The sequence below is a fragment of the Dipodomys ordii genome, unplaced genomic scaffold (assembly GCF_000151885.1).
Source record: "Dipodomys ordii isolate 6190 unplaced genomic scaffold, Dord_2.0 Scaffold36, whole genome shotgun sequence".
Classification (NCBI taxonomy): domain Eukaryota; kingdom Metazoa; phylum Chordata; class Mammalia; order Rodentia; family Heteromyidae; genus Dipodomys; species Dipodomys ordii.
In genome coordinates this window covers 4,619,708-4,642,933 of record NW_012267252.1, presented here as the reverse complement: position 1 = coordinate 4,642,933, position 23,226 = coordinate 4,619,708, and the positions used below count along the sequence as shown (strand labels likewise).

Sequence of the window (23,226 nt, the reverse complement as noted above, 5' to 3'; positions counted from 1 at the left end):
CTCAGAAATATAGTAGGAAAATTGAGCTTTTAATTAGGAAGTGATAGCCAAGCACTGGTGGCTCTTGCCTATAATTCTAGCTACTTAAGAGATTGAGATCTGAGCATTATGGTTTAGAATCAGCCAGGGCAGTAAAGTCTGCGAGACTTATCTTCATTTAACCAGGGAAAAGCCAGAAGTGGAATTGTGGCTCAAAGAAGGTAGAAGAGAGAGTGAGAGAAAGAGACAGAGAGAGTGCGTGCTGAGATCTCCTGTGTCCTGGGACTTGAATTGCTGTCTTTACAAAATTCAAAAAGTATATGGATGTATTTTTGCAAGAAACAAGACTGTTCGTGACCCAGATCTTGCATTTCTGGAGCTGCAAGTGCTGTCACTGGCCCAGACACCAGGGACTATATAAATGGGGCAGCATCTGCAGTGGGTGGAGCTAAAGAGGCCCCACAGTCTAGGAAGGGCCTAGGAGAAGGGGTTGTTTCCACTTAAACTGGGCTTCCAGGCTCAGCTGTGTCAGCAGCCACCATCCATCTGAAACTACTTCTGAGAAATAAGATGAACCTCAGATACATTGTACTTGGCACAGTGTTTTTTAGTTTTTACTAAATTTCCAATATTGAAACATAGAAAAGATTTGTGTAAAAAAACAAATCTAGAATGCAGTGGTCAGAACTGTTAGGCAAATACATTTAAAGAGGTCTTGAGGAGGTACTGAACTGAGTTAGGGAAGTAAGGAAAAATCAGAGGTAATATCTAAACTGCTGATGCTGTTAGATTGCTTTAACAAACAACACACAAAAATGAATCAGTTCCTATAGAAGCCAGACCTAAAAAACATGCATATTCATAGACAGGTAAAGACACACCCATACATATATGGTATAGGTATATAGATATACACGTACATATAGAACAGGAGTCTATGGGGCTATTTAGGAGGATAAGAAGAGAAGGAAAAAGAAAGATGGAAGGTGAATTATTTTATTTTTACTCTTTATTGGTCCTGGGGCTTGAACTCTGGGCCTGGGTGCAGACCCTAAGCTTCTTTTGCTCAAGGCCAGCACTCTACCACTTGAACTATAGTACCACCTCGGGCTTTTTTTGAGTAGTTTATTGAAGATAAGAGTCTCACAGACTTTCCTACCCAGGCTGGCTTCAAACCATGATCTGCTCAGATCTCAGCCTCCTGAATAGCTAGGATTACAGGTGTGAGCTGGAGGTAAGTAATTTTAAAATATGGTGCAAAATAAAATATGCTACAAGTAAAATATAAAGACAACATGAAGACTCTCCGTTTAAACTGCTGATCAACAGAGTTGTGGGAAGTGGGAAAATAAAAAGCAATAGAGGAAGCCGGGAGCTGGTGACTCACGTCTGTAATCCTAGCTACTCAGGAGGCTGAGATCTGAGGATAGCGGTTCAAAGCCAGCCCGGGCAGGAGAGACCGTGAGACTCCTATCTCCAATAAACCACCAGAAAACTGGAAGTGGTGCTGTGGCTCAAGTGGTAGAGCACTGGCCTTGAGCTGAAGGGCTGAAGGACAGTGCCCAGTCCAGAGTCCAAGGCCCACGAACAACCAAAAAAAAAAAAAAAGCAATAGAGGGTTATCCTGAACAAAATATAATACATGCATGTCTGAAATATCATAGTGTAACTCCTTGGTGCAATTAATGTACACTTTAAAAAAGAATGATGGGCTGGGAAGGTGGCTCAGTGGTAGAGCACTTGCCTTGCATGCCTGAGGCCCTGGGTTCAATTCCTCAGCACCACATACGCAAAAAGAAAAAAGTCGGAAGTGGCGCTGTGGCTCAAGTGGTAGAGCGCTAGTCTTGAGCTGAAGAGCTGAGGGACAGCGTCCAGGCCCAGAGTTCAGGCCCCAGGACCGGACCCAAAAAAAAAGAAAGAAAGAGGAGGTTCTCTTGGTGGTACCAGCAAGAGGATAGACAGCTAATGAAGAGGGTGAATGAGAACAACTGTGATCTGTGGAGTTTATTTGCATGTATGAAAACAGAAATATGAGCCAGACGCCAGTGGTTTACATCTGTAATCCTAGCTACTCAGGAGGCTGAGATCTGAGGATTGAGGTTTGAAGCCAGCCCAGGCATCATCTCCAATAAACTACTCAGAAAAAGCTGGAACTGGAGCTGTGTGGCTCAACTGGTAGCCTTCAGCAAAAGAAGCTCAGGGACAGTGCCCAGGTTCTGAGTTCAAATCACATCAGGTCTGGCATACACACCAATAAATAAATAAGGAGGAGGGGGTTGAAAAAGTGATAGATGGGTGAGATTTATTTAGATACATTATTTACATGTGTGGAAATGTCACAAATGATACCTCCCTCGTACAACTAATACCTGCTAATAGAATATAATAAATTAGTTCCATCCAACAGCAACTTAAGGTGAGTACTGGTCCTCTCCAGCCCACCAACAGTGGCTACTGAACCTGCTTCCCTCATTGAAGATTCCCCCTTAAGGGAGTCAGGAGGGGGAACACTAGAAAATGAGGGAGGGGGTTTCACTGTTCAAAAAGAAATATACTTATTACCTAACTTATGTAACTATAAACCTCTGTGCATCACCTTTACCATAATTTTTTAAGTCTCCCAATTAGAGTTTAGCCTTAGTTTATGTTCCTCAAGCCAGATGGTTCCTTCAGCTCTCATATGTCATAGTAAGAATAGCTGTCATTTAACAAATGGTTACATTGTGCCAGGCACTGTGGCAAGCAAGTCTCATACTTTAGTTTGTTTCAGATTTACTTTTTTTTTTCTTTTTTTGGTCAGTTGTGGGGCTTGAACTCAGGGCCGGGGTGTTGTTTCTGAGCTCTTTTGCTCAAGGCTAGCACTCTACCACTTTGAGCCACAGTTCTACCTCTGGGTTTGTGGTAGATAATTGGAGACAAGAGTCTCAGGGACTTTCCTGCCCAGACTGGCTTTCAACCATAATCCTTAGGTAGCAGCCTCCTGAGTATCTAGGACTACAGGTGTGAACCACCAGCACCCAGCTTACTTTATTTTTTTTATATGAGAAAACTGAGGTTCAGTTTAGGTAAGTTTGCCCAGAGTCATACTGGTCAGTAAGCTATAGAGACTTGAACCTGGCACTGCCCAGGCTCATATTGTTCTGACACTAGTATACTATCTTTTGTCTTTGTGCCTGTGCCAGTACTAGGACTTGAACTCTGAAGCCTCATGCTTGCTTGGCTTACTTTCTCATGGCTGGTGCTCTTCCATTTGAGCCATACCTTCAGCCTGGGTTTTTGCTGACTCGTTTGGAGATAAAGTCTCATAGACTTTTCTGCCTGGGGTTGATTTCAAATCTCAATCCTCTAGATCTCAGCCTTCTGAGCAGGTAGGATTTCAGCATGAACCACTGGTGACCAGCTACTAGTACTGTATTTTTATTAATCTGATTTGCAGCCTAAGCTGGAACCAAACCTCAGTAAATATTTGAACAATTTAAAGACTTCATGTTCAAGCATTTGAGGCACAAGGGAGTGTGTGCCCAAATGGCAGAAAGTTAGGATGTGAGGAGGTCACAGAATCTGGTCTCCTGAGGCCAAAAAACTTAAGGGTTGACAACAAGAGAAGACAGGAGGGGCTGGGGAGGTAGCTCAGTGGTAGAGCACTTAGTCTAGGCCCTAGGTTCCATTCCCAAACAAAAATGGGGGAGGGGGGAGAGGGGAGATGAACTGGGATAGGTAGGTCAGTTCCCTGGAAGCCAGGAGGTTTGCCTGGCCTTGGCGGGAACCTCCAGTAGCTTTTGGTGCTGAGACAGGTAGATGGGAAGTGGCTTTCCAAGTTGAGGTGAGGGCAAGAGGAGTCTGGGGACTATAGGGACCAGCCTTCCTCATTCTTACTCCCCTGGCCTCCTTTGCTGGGTGCTGTGATACCATTGCGGGAGAGGGCCCAGCCATCCCATAGACAGACTTCTCTCGGTCCTGAACACAGCATGAGGCCCCCGGGACCAGGCCCCTGCGCAGGTGGGAAGGGGAAATGTAAAAGAGTTTGTCCAGAGGGCTGCGGTGCCGGCGCCCATCAATTTAGGTAGTTCCAAGGCCAACATAGAGAGCCGTGGCCGGAATCCCGCATCCAAGGCCGGGTGTGCCCCGGGTGGGGGCCGAGAGCTCCGCAGCGTGTGGGTGGGAAGCCGGCACCACCTGCCCGGCCGGCCGCGAGCCCCCTTCCTACCTGCGCCGGGGCACCCCGCTGGCCCGGGGGAGGAAAGGCGGGAGTCCGAGACGGGTCGGATTCCCAGCCAGCTCCCTCCTCACAGGAGGCGGCCCATTATCCGGCGTCGTTAAAGAGCAATTAGATGGAAATTAAGCCGAGAACAAGTATTGATTATCTCATTAAGGCCGGGGGAGCCCGCTCTGTCGGAGAGAGTTTACCACCGCTCACCCCATTATCGGCAAGGTGAAAGCCTGCGGTCTTCAAATCCAGTGATGCATCGATCTTGCCCCCACCTCCATCCCTAAACACACCCCCTCCCTCCCCTGAACGAAGTGGCCGGGGTGTGATCTGGTGGAGAACAGGTCAGCCCTCCACTCTGAGAACTTTCTCTTCTGTTCTCTTCCATTCTTGTTTCTAATTCCAGATCAGTATTTCCCCCTGATGCTACTGGGGTGTTTGTTGGGAGACCAGAGACAGTTCACATGCCCCAGACTGATGTCCAAGAAAGAGAAATTTAGCGCTGAGGTTTGTTATTATTATTTTAAGGAGACCCGGTTCGCTTTTGTTGTACAGGCTGGACCCTTAACTCCTGAGCTCTACTGATTCTTTTGTTTTCATTTGTGCTTAATTTTCTTGTGGTGCTGAGGACTGAACCCAAGGCTTTGTGTGTGTGCCAGACAACACATCCACAGCCTTCATGTGAGCCTTCTGTCTGAGCTGGGATTAAAGACCAGAGTTAATACTTAATGGGAAGAATATTCTTTTAACAGAATCTAGGGTATCTCTAAGCCTCCAAAGGAGAGAAGGAATTAAGATTTAGTTCTAAACCAGGTGCTGGTGGCTCACATCTGTAGTCCTAGCTACTCAGGAGGCTGAGATCCGAAGATCACTGTTCAAAACCAGCCTGGGCAGGAAAGTCTGTGAGACTCTTCCCCAATAAACTACTTTGAAAAAGCTGCAAGTAGTGCTGTGGCTCAAGTGGTAGAGCACTAGTCCTGGCCCTGAGTTCAAGTCCCAGGACTAGCAAAAACAAACAAATAAACAAAAAACCACCCAGTGTATTAGGAAAGTTATTTTCATCCTAGCTTTGCTTCTGACTGTGTGACCCCAGGCAAGTCATTTTGCTTTGTGTGTGTGTGTGTGTGTGTGTGTGTGTGTGTGTGTGTGTGTGGTGCATGTGTACACATGTGCTAGGGCTTAAATTCAGGACCTGAACACTGTCCCTCAGGTTGTTGCTCTACTGCTTGAACCACAGCTACACCTCTGGCTTTTTGCTGATTAATTGGAGATAAAGGATTTGCCCACTTTCCTGCTCTGGCAGGCTGTGATCCTCAGCTCTCAGCCTCCTGATTAGACAGGATTACAGGTGTGAATTACTAGCCAGTAGCTGAGTCCTTGGAAAACTAAAATTCAAAGAGCCTTTAGGCTCCTGAGCCCTCAGACCCCATCCTATGTGCAATGCCTGGCTTCCTGCTGGTAGGCATTGGGGATGCAGCTGTATGAGTCTTTGCCAAAGCATTCTACCATGGAGAGGAAAGGCCAAGTCAGAGGCTAGTCAGCCCAAGAGCTTATGTCCTGGAGGAGAAAAAGGCATTACACTGAGAAGGCAGCCAGGCACTGGTGACTCATGCCTGTAAATCTAGCTACTCAGTAGGCTGTATTCTGAGGACTATGGTTCAAAGCCAGCTTGGGCAGTAAGTCCATGAGATTCTTATCTCCAGTTAACCCCAGAACACCAGAAGTGGCACTGTAGAGCTATGGTAGAGCACTAGCCTTTGGTGATTAAACTCAGGGACAGTGCCTAGGCCATGAGTTCAAGTCCCACAACCGACAAAAAAAAATGGAGAAAGAAATGTAAGGGTTACAATCTGAGTTAGAAGAAAGCATGTAGGTGCTATGAGTCTGGAGTAGGAGACTTCATAGAAAGCAGATGTTCGAGAGCTGGGAAGGTGGCTCAGTGGTAGAGCGCTTGCCTTGCATGCATGAGGCCCTGGGTTCAATTCCTCAGCACCACATAAGTAAAAAGAAAAAAGCCAGAAGTGGTGCTGTGGCTCAAGTGGTAGAGTGCTAGCCTTGAGCTGAAGAGCTGAGGGACAGCGCCCAGGCACAGAGTTCAGGCCCCACGACCAGACCCCCCCCCCAAAAAAAGCAGATGTTCGAATAGACACACAAGGGAGCAAGCCTGTTGAACACTGATCCATTTAACACACAAGTACACTACAACCCATGGTGAGCAAAACTGTGGCCCTTTTTCCCTGGGGTCTTTAGTTGGGGAGCTGGACATTAATGATATAATTCCTCAGGGGTTGAAGGCAATGGCTGAGAGGGTAGAGCATCAGCCAATGAGCAAGTGTTAGATACTGAATAAGAGACCCAATCTTGGACACCCCCCCAATTATATATATGTGTGTGTGTATGTATGTAAAATTGCACAAATAAACATAAATGGTACATATACTGAAAAGCAGGCCAGGTTGGCTGGCATGGTGGTATGTGCCTCTAATCCTAACACTCAAGAGGTAAGAGGATCTTGAGTTCAAGACAAGACTGGACTACAGAGTCATACCCTGACTAAAAAAACAAACCCAAATAAAAATCAGCCAGGACACAATGAGCAAAGAGGAATTTACTTGGGGGTGGCCATGAGTGTCAAAAGTGATGGTCAATTCATTTCAGATTGGAAGTCCTTAAATCCAAGTCGGTAGAAAAGCAGGAATCTGGTTGAGAGCATGTACCTTCTTCCCCAGCACGAGGACATTCTTGCCCTGGAGCACACCCAAGATATAACCTGGAACACTGCCACCCAAAATCCCATTGCTGGACTCACCTGAGAGTCTCAGTGAGGGGAGGGGAAAGAGACATAGTAGCTGCAGGTGGTGGGCCTGCCTGTGTTGGCCTGAGCTTCGAATCTGGGCTCATCTCCCTGCCCTGGAGCCTGGCAACTATTAATCTTGGTTGACGGTTTCTCACATCCTAATTGGGAGGTGGAGGGATGGGCCCAGTCCGCCCTAAAGGTAAAAGCAGCTAATGGGCCTCTCCATCACCGCCAGGAGCTGGGCCCTGGTGGAGCACAAGGGCGCTACAGCAGGTGAGACTGCTGGCAGCCTCCCTTAATGAAGCTGCCCGGACTGGGGCGCTGGGAGACCAGGATGGTTCCAGGGGAGAGGAGGGTTTGCTCACCTCCCTCGCCTACAGACTAGCACAGAGATACAGCTAGGAGCCTTTTACCTGGGGAGGCCTTTTGCGAGTACAGTGCTGGGACTGGGGTGGGGAAAGCTGGCTCAGAACTGCATAGATAGGGATTCTTCAGAGGCAGACAGGAGTTAGGTGGGATTTGAAGAAGATGGATCTAAGGATTGAGTACCCATGCAATAAATGACCCCTGAGCACAGCATGAGTACTCCTTAATGTCCACAGAACCTGCTGTTCCTTAGCTCCCTGATTCATACAATTCAAAGTGCGGAGGTGCCAGGCCTGGGACAAAGTTTTAATCACCAGGAAGAAGATGCCTGGATGTGGGTAAGCATATGAGAAAAGTCACCTACAAGGACTAAGCCCTAAGTGTCCCAAAAGAGATGTTAGGAGCAAATGTGAATTCCTGGACTTTCGGATCCCAGTGATCCCTGAGGGGTCCGGTCTTTTCATAACTGCATCCTTTCCTTCTCTGGGACTCAGTCTCTCCCTACAGCATCTTTCTAAGCTCTGTAGTCCTCCAATTCCTGAGCCTGGCCTCCTTTGGAATTTGCTAGACCTGTAGCTAACTCCATTCCCTGAACAATCACAATCCCCTCCCCCATCCTAACCCAAACTGTCAAGAGGGATGGGAAGTGGGGGCTGGGCCCACCTGGCCACTGGCATTCAGCCCTCTCTGGGGATCCCCGTGTCCTGCAGTCCTGGCTCCCCCACTATCCTGCTTGCTGTCAGCTTCTCTTCTCTCACCTCCAGCTGCATCAGAAAGATATTGTATTCTCACCTAATCCTGTTCAATTACAGCATAATAAAACACATAATAAAAACCTAATTCATTTTTCTCCCCCCCCCCACCATCTCCAGGCATCTTCTTGCTCGGGATTAAAAATTTGTCTTCATGTTTGTGGCACAGCAGTCTTGGCACCTCTGCATCTTTAATGTATGAGCCAGGGAGCTAGGGACTCACCGGCTCTGTGGCCTTTGGGCCAGAATGGCGCCTGATACTCACCTAAGGCTGGTGGCAGGAAGGACGGCTATGGACCTTCATGAGACCCCCATGCATCCACCTGTTCCCTTCTTCAGGATGGGGGCTCCCAAAGGCCCACAGATTTCCAGTGACAGAGATAGCAGGTCTGTCTGGTCCAACAGACCTTGTGTGGCCTCCAGGGGGCAGAACATGAAGGAATGGAATTTGCCAAGGAGACTCAACCTAACCCAGAGCACAGAAAGGTCCCCTAGCCTTTTTTCTCTCCTTTGTTTCTGATCATCTCACCTGGCTTGATCAGTGAAAAGCTGACATCCAGACTTTCATCACCATCCTCAATCACCATTCCAAGTCCTCATAAGCTCCATAATATCTTTTGATCACATTGTGAACAACTCTGGATTGCTGAAATTAGGTTAAAACTTCCCAGAAGTAGTTAAGAGTACATTAAGTGGCCAGGAATGTACCTCAGTGGTAGAGCACTTGATTAGCATACAGTTCTCACTACATGCTCTTGGGTTTATCCCCAATGCCACATAAGAGATTCCAATACCAGTGGCTCACACCTGTAAGTGTAGCTACTCAGGAGGCTGAGATCTGAGAATTCCAGTTCAAAGCCAGCCTAGGCAGGAAATTCCATTAGGCTCTGATCTCTAACCACAAAAAGCTGGAACTGAAGCTGTAGCTAAGTGGTAGAGCACTAACCTGGATTAAAAGGCTAAGAAAACATGCCCAGGCCCTGAGTTCAAGCCCAAGGACTGGTACAAAGAAGAAAAAAAGAAGACAAAAGCTAAGTTCATCTTCCTCTTGTCTGTCATATCCAGACACAAGCATTACATTATCTAAGCCACATTACTCCCTCAGATTCTGATAAGCCTTCCTGGGAAGGCCAGGCTCCCTATAATCCACACTGAAAATCACCAGAGCTGTGAGTCTTGATTCTCTCATATACGTGTTACTTTTTGAGGTTTGATGAGATGTAAAACAGACTGAGAAGTACTAAATTTGTGAGCTTATCTAATATCAACATATAAGTGTGGCTTAGATACTTTTGTATTCAGATTCCTTATTCAGCAAGTTTTGAGTACCTACTGCAGATCAAGCACTGTGATAGGTGCTGGGGGTGGGGGGGAGAGAGCGTTTAAGAGTGAAGATATAAGCTGGGTATGGTGGCTCATACCAGTAGTCCTAGCTACTCAGGAGGCTGAGATCTGAGAACCACAGTTCAAAGTCAGCTCAGGCTGTTAAGTCTGTGAAACTCTATTGCCAATTCACCACCAAAAAGCCAGATGTAGATCTGTGGCTCAAGTATTAGAGTGCTAGCCTTGAGCAAAAAAGGCTCAGAGATAGTGTCCAGGCCCTAAATTCAAGCCCCAGGAATGGCACACAGACACACACAGACACACACACACACACACAGACCCCCCCCCCCACACACACACAGTGAAGATATGAGCTGTTTAATGGGCATAGTTTCAGGTTTCCAAGAAAAAGTTCTGGGATGTGTCTCATAACAATGTGAAAATATATGTAACACTACAGAACTGTACATTCAAAATAGTTAAGATGATTAACTTTTGTGTGTATTATGTGTGTCTGTGTCTGTGTGTGCAATTACTAGGGCTTACCTCAGGGCCTGAATGCTGTCTTCAGGTTTTTGTTTTTGTTTTGCTCAAGGATGGCACTCTACCACTGGTGGTTAATTCAAGACAAGAATCTTATGGAAGCTGGGTGCCAGTGGCTCACGCCTGTAATCCTAGCTACTCAGGAGGCTGAGATCTGAGGATCATGGTTCAAAGCCAACCTGGGCAGGAAAGTCCGTGAAAACTCTTAGCTCCAATAAACCATCACAAAACTGGAAGTGGTGCTCTAGCTCAAGTGGTAGAGCGCTCGCCTTGAGCTGAAGAGCTAAGGGACAGGGCTCAGGCCCAGAGTTTGAGGCCCATGACCTCCAACAACAAAAAAGAACCTTATGGACTTTTCTGCCTGGGCTGGATTTGAATTATGATCCTGAGATCTCAGACTCAATTCTAGATACAGGCCACTGGCACCTAGCTAAGGTGGTTAGTTTTGCATTAAAGGGTTTTTTAGCACAATAAAAAGGATGTAAGACGAGCTGGGAAGGTGGCTCAGTGGTAGAGCGCTTGCCTTGCTTGCATGAGACCCTGGGTTCGATTCCTCAGCACCACATAAGCAAAAAGAAAAAAAGCTGGAAGTGGTGCTGTGGCTCAAGTGGTAGAGTGCTATCCTTGAGCTGAAGAGCTGAGGGATAGTGCCCAGGCCCAGAGTTCAGGCCCCAGGACCGACCAAAAAAAAACAACAAATTAGGGGCTGGGAAGGTGGCTCAGTGGTAGAGCACTTGCCTTGCATGCATGAGGCCCTGGGTACGATTCCTCAGCACCACATAAGCAAAAAGAAAAAAAGCCAAGAGTGGTGCTATGGCTCAAATGGTAGCGCGCTAGCCTTGAGCTGAAGAGCTGAGGGACAGCGCCCAGGCCCAGAGTTCAGGCCCCACGACTGGACCCCTCCCCCTAAAAAAAGGGTGTAAGAGCTGAGAAGGGAGTATAGCTCAGTGGTACAAATGCATGCTTAACATATGCAGGGTCAAGGGTTTGATCCTCAGCACAAAACAAACCAGCAATGTTCTGAGACATAAAAATTGTCCTTGAAGCCTTTTTGGTAACAGAAGGAAGGTCTTCAGTCAGCAAAAAGTTAACAGAGATGACTAATTTATAGACCAACATAGCAAACTCTCAAATACATAACCCTGCAGGAGCTTCTTGGTGTGGTGGGATGGGGTTGTGTTTAGCCCAAGCTATGCAAGGTTCTTCCACAGTTTCCTAGAGTTATTAAATTACAATACTCGTTGGCCTGACAAGGTTGGAAAAAGGAAGCCAGAGGAAGACCTAGCCGAAAGCTGGGGCTCAGTGAACCTGGGCTGGGACGGGAAATGAGGAGAGAAAAAAAGTGTGAAGGGAGCATCCTGGGAAGCTCCCTGCTTGGTACTGACCGGATGGACCAAGATCCCCCCCACAACCTCTAGCAATAGTGAAGAGGTTAGGGCGCGGGGGCCTTACTACCTGTCAGGCACCCGCCGCGTCCCAGGAGGTGGGAAGCTGGTTACTCTGTCCACCTGATTGTCCATTTCTAGCCAGTGCAGGGCACAGAGCCACATTAACAATACAATGGCTCAGAAAATATCTTCTGAGCCGCTGGGTGCTAGGGCGGAGCGAGAACGGCGACAGGAACCAGCGGGAGGACGGACAGACAGGGAGGAGGCTTGATTCCTCGAAAACCTGCGGGTTTCCGGGCGGGAAGTCAAAGGGAAGCGCCAGGCAGCTGGATTTCCAGACTGGAAAGGAATGAGGCTTGGGGGAAATTTAGCGGTCCAGGACCGAGGTCGAGAGTAAACGGGGTCCAGATCGCAGGTTCCAGTCTAGGATAAGGAAAAGTGCGCTGAGTTTGCGGCCAGTTGGTACGAAAGTTGTTGTTCCGGAAACGAGGAGGTGGAGCCGAGCTAGCTTTGAGCGACAGGAACCAAGAGGGCGGGACCGTTCCTGGATAGGACAGGGTACTGAAGGGGGCGTGACCCAATAAATAACTGACAGGCTCTGAGGGCGGAGCCTGAGGCTGATCGACTTAACCTATGAGGAAAAGGGGCTTTGTTCAGACGTAGAGGCCTCTGGTTAAGGCCAAGTTGGGACAGGGTATTACCCCACAGGGATTGAGATGAGGCTGGCCTTAAGCAGCTGATATCGATATCCAATTCGTGAAAGGCGCAATCTGAGCCCCACCTGGCCAGGGCTCTAGGACCCAAGCTTTTTCTTTTTCTTTTTTTTTCCTCTCAGAAGAGTTATGATCTTTCTAGACTTTTTTTTCTTTTTTAAAAAATTGGTGGTGGTATTGAGGATTGAACTCAGGGCCTGGAGTTACTTGCTAAGTAACCATACCTTCAACGCTTTTTGCTTTAATTATTTTTGGGACTAGCTCTCCAATTTTGCCTTGTCAGGCCTGGATGGGATCCTCCTACTTCTGCATAGCTGACAGGCAGACACCACCATATTTTGTACACAGTCTGACCTGGAGCCTCAATCCTTCTGATATCCACTTTCAGAATAGTGGGTATTACAGGCACTAATTACTACTCCTGGCCTCTTTCTGGTCTTAATAATAGGCAGGGTAGGGACTCTGAGACAGATGAGGCCAGGTGAAAGCAGGGAGACTGGGGAGGGAAGACCAAGGACACCAATGCAAGTTCTCACAGAAGGTCCTTGAAGTCTAAGTACTAGGAAACAGGAGGCCCATCAAAGAGAGAAGAAAAGTGACACAATGAGAAACTCCTGCCTCTGCCCAAATGCTGATTTAAAAAAAATTAGCTGACATTATTTATAAAGGGGAAATTTCATTGTTTCAGTTCCACAACTGTTTATAATATATTCCAATCAATCTCACTCCTACTCACTTTCCCTGCCCTCATTTCCCAAATGCTTATTTCTGAGGAAAATTCTAAGTACATAGAGACTGTTTGGAGAGTATACCTGGCTAGGATTGGTTCCTAGAGAGCCTGTTAAGTACTCTGCCCCTAACTTTTGCTGTATTTTGAGAAACATGTGGAACAAAGGAGGAAAATATGAGAAGAGGACTTTTGTAACTGGCCACTAGTGCCCTTCCAGTTTTCTCTCTGATGTGGTTCAGGATTATTTCAGAGAACAGGTAATTATATTATAAAATGTTCTTGTCAATTTTGTTTTTCCCAGATTGCTGCCCCTCACTCCCCAAATGGTTTTATGCTCTGATAAAAATGCAAGGATTCTTCTCAAGGGGATTCCCAAAGGTCAAAGCTGAACCACAGAAAGAAGCTTTCAGAGTTGACTCAGTGGTTCTAGTGGGCTTGGTGGGAGGCACTGGTCTGATTGGCAGAATGAGATGGAATTAGAATGGGTAATTTAAGTGTTATGCCATATTTAGTAAAGAATAGGGGATTCTTTGCTCATATGTAGGCGATGAAAGTCAAATTTGGAAGATCTTTAGAGGCCTTAGTAAAAGGTTTGTGTACATTTGTGTACTTGTCACTTTGCTGGTCTGTAAACAAACTGGTCCCAGAAGTGGGTGTCAAAGGGATCGAAAAACGACCAGATTTGGCTGGTAATTCACAGGTGAGAGGAAGGTCAATACAGTAGTAGTTTAGAGTCACACAGCTCAGCTTGAATCCTCTTTCATGTCCTAGTGGAGCCATGGGCAACTTTCTGAATGCCTCTAAACTTCTTTTTTTCTTCCAAGAGTGGGTATAACATGTGTGCCTCACAGGGCTGGGTTATGAAGATCAAAATAGATAATGCACTTAAAGCATTTGGCTTCATTGAGCCTGGCACCAACCAATAGGACCTGTAACAGGAGCTGGTGTTGGCCCTGCCTCCCAGACAAGCTAACTTTTACTTACCCCAAGACCCAGGTCAAGATTCACCTTAGGTCACTGTGGGATCAGTTAGCCCTAAATATTGCTTCCCAGTAATTCATGTGAGAGTTTTGGGTGGAAGGAAAAATGGCAGGTGAGGAATTATTTCCTTGAAGGGATAGGGAATGGCAGTCTTTGGCCTTCTTCCTTCCACTCTAGAGGCCTCTTTGGGTACTAGAGGTCACCACCTCATGCCAAATGCCTGAAGGAAACAAAAAGCCCAGAGCTTGAATAATGTAGAATGCGTGCTCCACCCCCCTCCGCTAGTGAAGAGGGAAAAGGTGCGAATGAGAGTGTGGATTTCTAAGCTCAGAGCACCCCCTGCTGGGAAATGAGGCTCCCTACAGATAGGTAGGGACCAGGATTTGGAGGAAAGAAAGGCAAGGGATTCCTGGGCACTCAGATCAGGGAACAAATGAAGGTTTAAGAAGTAGACAGGCTTACAATTTATTGACTCACCATGGTATCACAGCTGTTATCACTGGGAGGAAATGGGTTAGGAGGAGCAGGAGAGTGGTTTCAGGATACCACTGGAGTCTTTTCATCTGTCCTCATCTACCTCTTTAGCCAGAAGTCATAGAGGCCAGAGTTGAGATCTAATTACACTCTGGACTAGAAACACCACACCTTATGCCATCCCCAAACCTATCTTCCATTTGGTCTAGCCAACAGGGCCTTGATGAAAAAGGCAAGGCCAGGCCTTAAGCAAAAGAGGGAAAGGCTGAGAGTATGTAGGTCAGCGGTAGAGCAGTTGCCTAGCACATGTGAGGCCTGAGTCTAATGCCACACACTTCCAAAAGACAAGAAGAAAAGAAACGAAAGAAGCTAAGAGGGGTTGTTAGCGATTGTAAGAAAAGTCAATGGAACACAGAATTTCTTGTCTTTAGATTGTACATATGAGGCCTGTGGAGCTGGAGTACTTGTACTCTATGAGTCTCCCTCTATGAATGATGTGAGTAGTGGCAGCTTTCAGGGGGGGAGAGGAATATGGGAGTGTAGGATTTCTGTTTGAGGCCATGTCATCCCAGCAGACTAAGATCTAACGTTGTACATAAAGGCACCTACACTAAGTGTGGAAGACATGGGGAGGCAGCAAGAACAAGATACTGACTCCTTTGTTCTGATAGAGGAGAGGGAATGGAGCTTTCCAGGATATGGGGAATGGTCAGAAGGATTCACAAGCCTTTTGCCTGCCTCATCCCAACACTGCTTTCTCTGTCAGGCCAGTTCCTGAGGCAGCTTTGAGAGCCAGGTATCAGAAACCTGAAGGATTTGTCCCAGTTTGGCCTGCTTATGTCCCTCAGACTCTGTCCTGACATTCTGTGGATGTTCTGATACATGTCTACTCTTAGTGTCTAGGATCAAATTTAGAAAGATGCTTGTGTCATGTATGTATACATGTAGAGACAAGCACAAAGGGAAAGGTTATGTTATTCTTCTCTTTGAAACCAGAGAGGAGAGAAAAAGGCTTACAGGGCACCTTCCCTAGCCTAGCAGATTGCTGGTCTTAATGGCTGCTTCCCTACTAAGCCCCCTGCCCAAAACTAGGCAGATGGACAAGTGGCAGAGATGGCAAGGTGGCACCAAAACATCAGGCCAAGGAGGGAAGGAGGGGACAAAGGCTGACCCTCTTCAAAGCCCTTTGTTGTAGTAAACCACCTCGATGCTGGGGTTTTGCTTGTGAATCTGAGCTCTCAGCTCTGGCTCCAGCTTGGTCACATGTATGGAGCTGCAAGAGAACAGCACAGGCCAGCTGAATGTCCCCTGGATTCAGCCACTCAAGCCTAGGGGTCACCATCCTTCTCCCAGAGCTGGCTTGCTATCATTCCCCCACCTTCAAATCAACTGAGTGCCTGCCAGATCTCCCTGAGGCAGACTAAGGGCCCGAGGATCAGTTGGTCCAGAGATGTAGAAAACTGTCCAGAAACTGCTGGTTGAACCTCGGGGCAGCACTTACCTCCTCTGGGGGAACAGGGCACAGCACAGCGGGGTGGCAAACACCAGGCTGGGAGAGAAGAATATTGAAAGATTCATGAAACTTCGATCTCATTGCGTTTCCTCCTGGCACCCACCTCACTGAGATAGTCCCTGGAGGGACTTTAGTGCTGAGGATCAAACTCAGGGCCTTAGGTATGCTAGGTGAATGCTGTACCACAGAGCCACATACAGACCCCTAGAGTGGGGATTGGAGCCAAAGGAGTTTGGGGAACATTAAGCCCAAGATCTTTTAGGAACATTAAACCCATTAGTTAGGTTCGGACTGAGGACAGATGCTCTCCAGCATTAATCAAAAGGTCTGAGGCCAAAAAGAACTAAAATCAGAATTAAGTAGACAGGAAACTCCTGGATGGTATTGAAGGGTATATATGTCCACAATAGACTGGACGCCCCTTTCAATTGAACTCTTGACTTTCAAGGACAGGAGCCACCCTTTAGTACCTCCTAACACACACTGTGCTCTACAGGTGCCCAAGACACATGCAGTTGAATGTAAGTCCCCCAGCTGACTCCTCGCGCACTTACCAGAAGCCTACCAGTCCCACCTGCAGAGGTGCCCCCAGCCAGGGACGGCGCTGTGGAGAAACAGAGACAGTGGAATGGCTCTCGTCCCCTAAACCACATCCCATTTTATTCACATGGCCCTGCCTTGAGCCTCTTCTCCTAAGCCCTTAAAAGGGCTAGGCTCTCCAGACCTCAACCTTTCACTCTAGCTAGGCTAAAGTCATATAGCCAGGCTACACATCATACACTGTCACTTCTCAGGACTGATTCCCATGTACTTCCTGACCTTTCCTTTCCCTCCTTCTTTCCAGGAGTTGCTTTCTTCAGCCTCTTCTGAGCCCCACAGGCTTCCTCTCATCCCAGTGTTATGAATCTGTCCCTTTCCAAACATCTGTTAGTACACCCTTCTCTATTCACTCCAGTTCCAAGCACCGCATTCTGTTCCTCAAATGTACAAGCCTGTTCCTGTCACAGAGCTTTTGCATTAGCCAAAACACTTTTCTGAGCTCTTTATCTGTCTCCTTTTTATCCTTTTCAGTTTCCAGGGCCCTTCCTCTGACCATCCTATCTAAAGTGCTTGCCTCAATTAATTATGTTGCTCCACTGGCTTCTTATAAAGCACATGCCACAATCTAAAATGAGGTGTTTATTGGTTACTTTTTATTTATTTATTTATTTGGCTAGTCTTGGGGCTTGAATTCTGGGGCTGGACACTTCCTTGAGCTTCTTTTGCTTAAGGCTAGCACTCTACCACTTGAGCCACAGCACCACTTCTGGCTTTTTCTGTGTATGTGGTACTGAGGAATCAAACCCAGGGCTTCATGCATGCAAGGCAAACATTCTACAACTAAGCCATATTCCCAGTCCCATGATTGTCTTTTTTAAAAGCATAAGTTTATTGTTCTTATGAAGGTGTTGTACAGAGGGGTTTCCAGCTCATAAGTCAGGCAATGAGTACATTTCTTTTTTTGGACAATGTTACCCCTTCCTTGGCTTTTCCCCAGTTTCCCTCTCCCATTCCTGCCCACAAGTTACATAGGTCATTTTCCATACAATGTATACTGAATAGCTTGCATTTGTTTACCTTATGACTTTCTTTTTCTGAACTGTATCTTCCCATGCCTAAAACATGTCTGGTGCATAAATACTATTCAATGAGTATTTCTGAATAAATGACTCAAACACTAAGCCAGAGCTGCTGGCATTCCTGTGCCTTGTTTCCCTGACCTATGTATGTATGTATATGCATGTGTGTGTATGTGTGTGTGGGTGTGTCTATCTGATGGTCGATGACGACATGAGTATGATATTAAGTATGACCATATTTCTTTCAGGATAAAAGCCATTTCTTTCCTTCCCTGTCTTCTTCTTCTGTCCCCCCCCCTTTTTTTTTTTTGGTTGGTTGTCATGGGGCCTGAACTCTGGGCCTGGGCGCTGTCCCTCTGCTCTTCAGCTCAAGGCTAGTGCTCTACCACTTGAGGCACAGCACCAGTTTCTGCTCTTTCTGCTTATGAGGAATCAAAACCAGGGCCTCGTGCATGCGAGGCAAGCACTCTACCACTGAACCACCTTCCCAGCTCTCCTCCTGTCCCTTTAATGTTCCCCTACCCACACCCCTGCCCCAGCTATCATTTTTACTGAATGAATGAAAGTACAGGGGCAGAAGGAGGCAGGTAGGACTGGCTACTGCTTCCATTACCAACAGGTGAGTACCTACCTTCAGAAAATCTCTCTTCTCCAAAGAGTCCATGATCACTGGGGGAATGGCTGAGGGGAGATTAGGGAAGAGAGAGGAACTAGTGGAGTGAAAGTCAAGAACATGAAGGAAGGATGAAGGACCTTTCCTTCACAGCCCCTCCTGCTCTTCCCAGAGCCCCTTGACTCCTCAGACAACTCTGAGAACCTCACCCCCTCCCTTCTCCCAGAGCCTCCCATGCCCCACCTAGCCACCCCTGCCTCACCCATGGCAGGAATTGCCATGCAGATTCTTGATACCACCACCTGGAAGATTCCTTGCTTGGCTGCAGTCACTGAGTGGCCAAGCCTCTGACCTGCCTCATCGGTCACTGGGATGCCCACCTGCAGCTCCCTGGGAAGAGAAGTGGACAGGGTCAGATTATAAGTCCTAAGTCCCACCCACATAGTCCGCTGCTTCCCAGAGTCCCCTCACACGCAAGATTCAAATGCTAGTTTTCCCACCCAAGTGTTCCAGAGAATATGGATTTCAGCTTGACATAGCTGTAGCCAGTCATCTTGAGATGCAACCATTGTGAATGCCCCTGGTATTTTTTTCCCTACATACTTTTCCAGAATATTATAAGTAAAACTATTAGAGTGGTGTGGGGTGCTTATGGTCTGAACCCTGGTGCTGTAATTGCCAGAAGTGTGCCTGATATTTTTGATACTGAACCGAGAGAAATCACGTACATTTTGGCTTCATTTTAATCACTTTTTCCCTAATCATTTTATATTCCCCTTCCTTCTGATGCAAATTGTGGGACTCTACTAGTCTTGTTGCTGCTCAGAGACACGCTTCCATCAGGGCCCAGATCAGTTTTACTCTGTGTGACTCTATGTCTGTCTGTCTCCTATTTTAGTCTTATGGCACCTTGGGGTTGATCCTCATTCACTGGGATGGAGACAGAGCACGGCAGCTCAAGTCTAGTGAAGGAAGAGATTGTCCCTCGTGCTGGGCTGGATGATTGGCTGGTATGTCACACACACACACACACACACACACACACACACACACACGGCATACCTGTACCAGCAGCCAGGGCTACTCACCTCTGCCTCATCAGGGGAATGTTGATGCAATTGGCAGCAGCTACAGCTGCAAAGGGCACAAATCTGCCAACCAAGGGGGGTAGGTGCTGGGGAGGAAAAATGATGTTCAATGATCCTGAGGGCCATGCAGTAAGGAGAAATTCCTGGGAGAAATCTAGGGAGCTTGTAGGTCCAGATTGTAGGATATTAGGGAGAAAAGTAGGTACAGGATGAATGGGGTAAGGGGGAACCCTTTACCTTGGTGAGGGATTTGAGTCCCAGAGCTGTGGCCACAGCCCCAGTGGTAGCACTCACATAAGCTGTTCCCAGCTGCCTGTGGATAGAAGATTCAGATCACAAGAGCAAGATGAAGAGTTCAGCATTTGGCTGTTTGCTTTAGGGAGATGCTAGATCCTTAATGTCTGAGGTGTGGGAGGGTGGGCTCATTGCAGAGAAAGCCCTCCCCAGCTTCAGTGTAAACTCCTGTGGGAGTTTCCCACTCAGCTTCCTCCTTTTAAAGAGGTACAAGAGAGGACCTCATGCCCTCTATTAGGTATGTTGCCAAGGGCTGGAGAGTATGGCTGAGAGGAGAACTGGCCCACAGGGATCAGGAATAGCCAGGAAAGTGCATTTTGAGTTTGGGGGAACAGGGTGCTATGCCTCTTGCTGGGGTCTGGTTCTTACTGCACAGTGATGGGTGCGTCGCCACTGCGGTTGGAGTAGTTCACAACAGCATTGAAGGACTGATTGATCCACTGCCAGAACACCACAGTTGGGGTCTTCCTAAGGAAACAAAGATTCAGTACTTACTTCTTTCCTTTCTATAGAATCCCTCATTTTGAATCTCCCTATAATTAAATCTCAAACGCCTGGGAACTGGTGTCTCACACCTATAATCTAGCTACTTAGGAGGCTGAGATCTGAGGATCATGGTTTGAAACCAGCCGAGAGAGAAAAGGCCATGAGACTTCCACCTCCAAAGCCAGAAGTGGAGCTGTGTCTCAAGTTGATAGAGTGCTTAAGCTTTGAGCACAAAAACTCAGGAACAGCAACTAGGACCTGAGTTCAATCCCTAAGATTAGCACACACACACACACACACACACACACACACCCTCTCAAAGGTACGCTAACCCTTCAGAAGGGACTCAATTGACCTCAGAACCTGCTTGGTAACTCCCCATACACAAATGGACCAACTGCCTTGGGGGCCAGAGGACCCCTGAGGCTGAGTTCTGAAGAACAGGAGTTCTAACACACATTCCCACCCATCCACTGTTCTTTACCCATAGGCCCAGAGTAGAAGTCCCCAATCCCCGGGCTGCTCTAGAGTACAGCACTCAGCAAAGTGACATAGGATAAGACTTGCCTGTAGAAGGTGAGCATGCAGCCTGTGATGGTCATGTTCATGGGCACCTGGGCTGACATTCGGCCAATGAGGACCACCTTCTCTCCCGTGTCCGGATGGAATGCAGAGTCATACACATACTTGGCCTTCCACAGCTGGTCCTCGGTGAGCCCCGGAGTTATCACACCAGCCCTAGGGAAGCTGACATTGAGCTGCTAGGCTATTCTAAGGAGGCAAACGTGCCTTCTCAAGCTCTGCTTCAGCCTCTCTGGGAACTCTGGACAGAGAAGCCAGAATAATGGAGTTTCATGAATCTGGGGAAAGCTAAAGTTTTACAGAAGTGAAGGTTCCTACTTGTGTTTCCCCTATAACTACACAATTTCTTCTGGGTCATTGGTAACAGTGGCTTATAATGATTTCAAAAGGATTAGGACATTACAACAGATTTTTTTCTTTTTTTCCTGAAGACAAGAGATATGGCCTCCTACCTCTCTGGCACTCTACTTTGAACTTGTTTATTGTTGTAGAGAGTGGACTAGCAGTGGGAAAGGGCCTGCAGAGGATTTGTGAAGTACAGAACAGCTCCTTCCCATAAATATCAATGTACCCCCCCAATCCAAGTACTGTAAAATCCTTCATAGGTATCTGTGATGTTATCAGGAAGGTCAAAAGGGGAAGGCATTGGGCTGGGAAGGTGGCTCAGTGGTAGTGTACTTGCCTTGCATGTGTGAGGCCCTGGGTTCGATTCCTCAGTACCACATAAGCTGAAAAAGCAGGAAGTGGTGCTGTGGCTCAAGTGATAGAACGCTAGCCTTGAGCTGAAGAGCTGAGGGACAGTGCTCAGGCCCAGAGTTCAGGCCCCACAACAGGGGAAAAAAAAAAAAAAGGAAGGCATTGAGGAAATGGAACCAGTCACTCCCTAGCTTAAGGAGGTAGCTACAAAATGCACTAAATGAGGGCTGGGAATGTGGCTTAGTGGTAGAGTGCTTGCTTAGCATGCATGAAGCTATGGGTTCAATTCCTCAGTATCACTACACAGAAAATGATGGAACTGGTGTTGTGGCTCAAGTGGTAGAGTGCTACCCTTGAGCAAAAGAAGCTCAAGGACAGTGCCTAGGCCCTGAGTTCAAGCTCCAGGACTGGCAAAAAAGGGGTGGGGGTGGGGGGACAAAGTCACCTATAATTCTGCACAATGTTCCGGGAAGCTTCCAGCTGTTCTCCAGACAGCAGCAGATTTCTAGGATCTGTAACAGTGAAGAAATGCTTAGCTCTGCCCAGGAAAGTGCTTTGGTCCCAACGAGGTTCCTGGATGTTGATATTTAAGGGCAAGTCACCCATTTCCTGCAAGGCAAGGACAGGGCTAGGTCTGAGAACTGCACTTGGAGACACTTTGGTGGCCCTGCCTATTCCTGAGCCTATGGCCAGTCTCTTCAAGAACTCAAGGTGACTCCAGATAGGTAAGCAAAATGAGGGAGGAGTTATTTATTTCTCTAGCAATGACCTGGCTAGGGAACTACAGGAAGTAGAGGAAGAGGAGATCCAAGAAAAAAAGTAGATTTTCTTGGGCTTTGGTCTGGTGCAGCCTTTCATCAAGGATGATTTACCTATATGTGGTTGACACACCTGCAGCAAGTAATCATCTCATGCAGCTACTCATGAGCTCTGCTGCACAAAAAGTATAATACATGCATTATATAGTGGTGCCTCGTGACAGCTGCCAGCTCCAGCTGCCCTGAGACCTACATTAAAAAAACCCAAGGCTGTTTGGAACTGTGGTAAAGGCAACCCACACTCTAGCCTCAGATTAGAGGAAAGCAAGGGCTCATTGGCTACCTGAGGGCTTATCTGTTCCAGATCTCAAACGGGGAGCTCTGATGGCAGCCATTTGCCTGCATGTGGACACCTATATGTCCCCTCTCCAAACCCATCTTCTCCAACCCACACAGAAAGACCTAAAGCTCTCCCTGATCCCTGGGCTGGGTAGGGCTGATGCTGACACCAATGCACCACACTCTGAGCCACCTATCTGGAGAAAGAACAGGACTTTGTAGATGCCCCCTGCACCCCTCACAGAGAGGAAAGCTGGAGCAGCCATCTGGCTGTGCAAGGCAAAATGCTGTAGAATGACTAATCCCTTCCAACTACACTTCTCCTCCCTCATAGGCCAACACACACTCACATAGCCACACACAAAGACAGACACACCCTGCCCTGACACACTAACAGGGTGGACACACCACACCCTGCATAGCCCAGCCTTAAGGACCGTTAAGCACACACAAACACACATCCATGGGCTGCCGACACTTGAACGGGTGACTACAGTTTCTGAACACCCCCACCTCTGCTCAGCCACTCCCCTTGTGCCACACAAACCCCGAGATCCTGAATTCCACAGGACTACGAATGCATTTCAAGCTGGCCTCCTCTGCCCCCAGCCATCCAACTTCCACCACCACCAGCACCCCGCCAGATTCCGAACCCCACTCGGGGCAAGGGGCACTCACGTTTTCCGGGGTTCAGACTCCGCAGCTCTCAGATCGGCCTTCCTCTCTGCCTTCCTCTCTGCTGGCGTTGGCCCTCCCAGCCTTCACGGGGGACGTCACGCATGACGCTAAGCAGCCGCGAGGGGCGGAGGCACCCCAAGCTTCTTTGCCCAGCCCGCCAAGAGGTTGGCAGAGCCGGGATGTCTTTTGGGGGCAATGTCCCCCTGCCCAGTTCACCCGGACCAAACCCTACACGGCTTCTCAGAGCCAATCATAACGCGGGGATTTGTTCTGGCCCCCTTCCCAGCCAGGGAGAGGAGGGGAGGAG

The 23,226-nt window shown here is 47.7% G+C and overlaps 1 protein-coding gene across 2 annotated transcripts; it reads right to left on the bottom strand.

Moving 5' to 3' along the window:
- Positions 1–14,228: 14,228 nt before the first annotated feature.
- Sfxn3 (sideroflexin 3) lies at positions 14,229–23,160 on the bottom strand. 2 transcript variants are annotated; one of them, XM_013017874.1, is made up of 11 exons: positions 22,920–23,160; positions 21,590–21,753; positions 20,430–20,604; positions 19,750–19,844; positions 19,324–19,399; positions 19,087–19,172; positions 18,261–18,388; positions 18,017–18,066; positions 16,321–16,370; positions 15,755–15,802; positions 14,229–15,526 (listed from the first exon to the last, which is right to left on the bottom strand). In XM_013017874.1, the coding sequence occupies exons 2-11, from the start codon at positions 21,748–21,750 to the stop codon at positions 15,430–15,432; spliced, it is 966 nt and encodes a 321-aa protein (XP_012873328.1). In that variant the 5' UTR covers positions 21,751–21,753; positions 22,920–23,160; the 3' UTR covers positions 14,229–15,429. The 2 variants fall into 2 exon arrangements, with proteins under 2 accessions (XP_012873328.1, XP_012873329.1); XM_013017875.1 differs by having other exon boundaries at positions 19,750–19,848; positions 20,434–20,604; positions 22,920–23,159.
- Between the last annotated feature and the right edge of the window lie 66 nt (positions 23,161–23,226).

Bases quoted from the DNA above. Each gene is read 5' to 3' on its own strand.
- Sfxn3 (XM_013017874.1), bottom strand. From the start codon at position 21,750: ATGGGTGACTTGCCCTTAAATATCAACATCCAGGAACCTCGTTGGGAC. The intron at 19,173-19,323 runs GTAAAGGGTTCC...TTTCCTCCCCAG, and splicing joins GACTCAAATCCCTCACCAAG to CACCTACCCCCCTTGGTTGG. The intron at 15,527-15,754 runs GTAAGTGCTGCC...GTTCTCTTGCAG, and splicing joins GCCCTGTTCCCCCAGAGGAG to CTCCATACATGTGACCAAGC.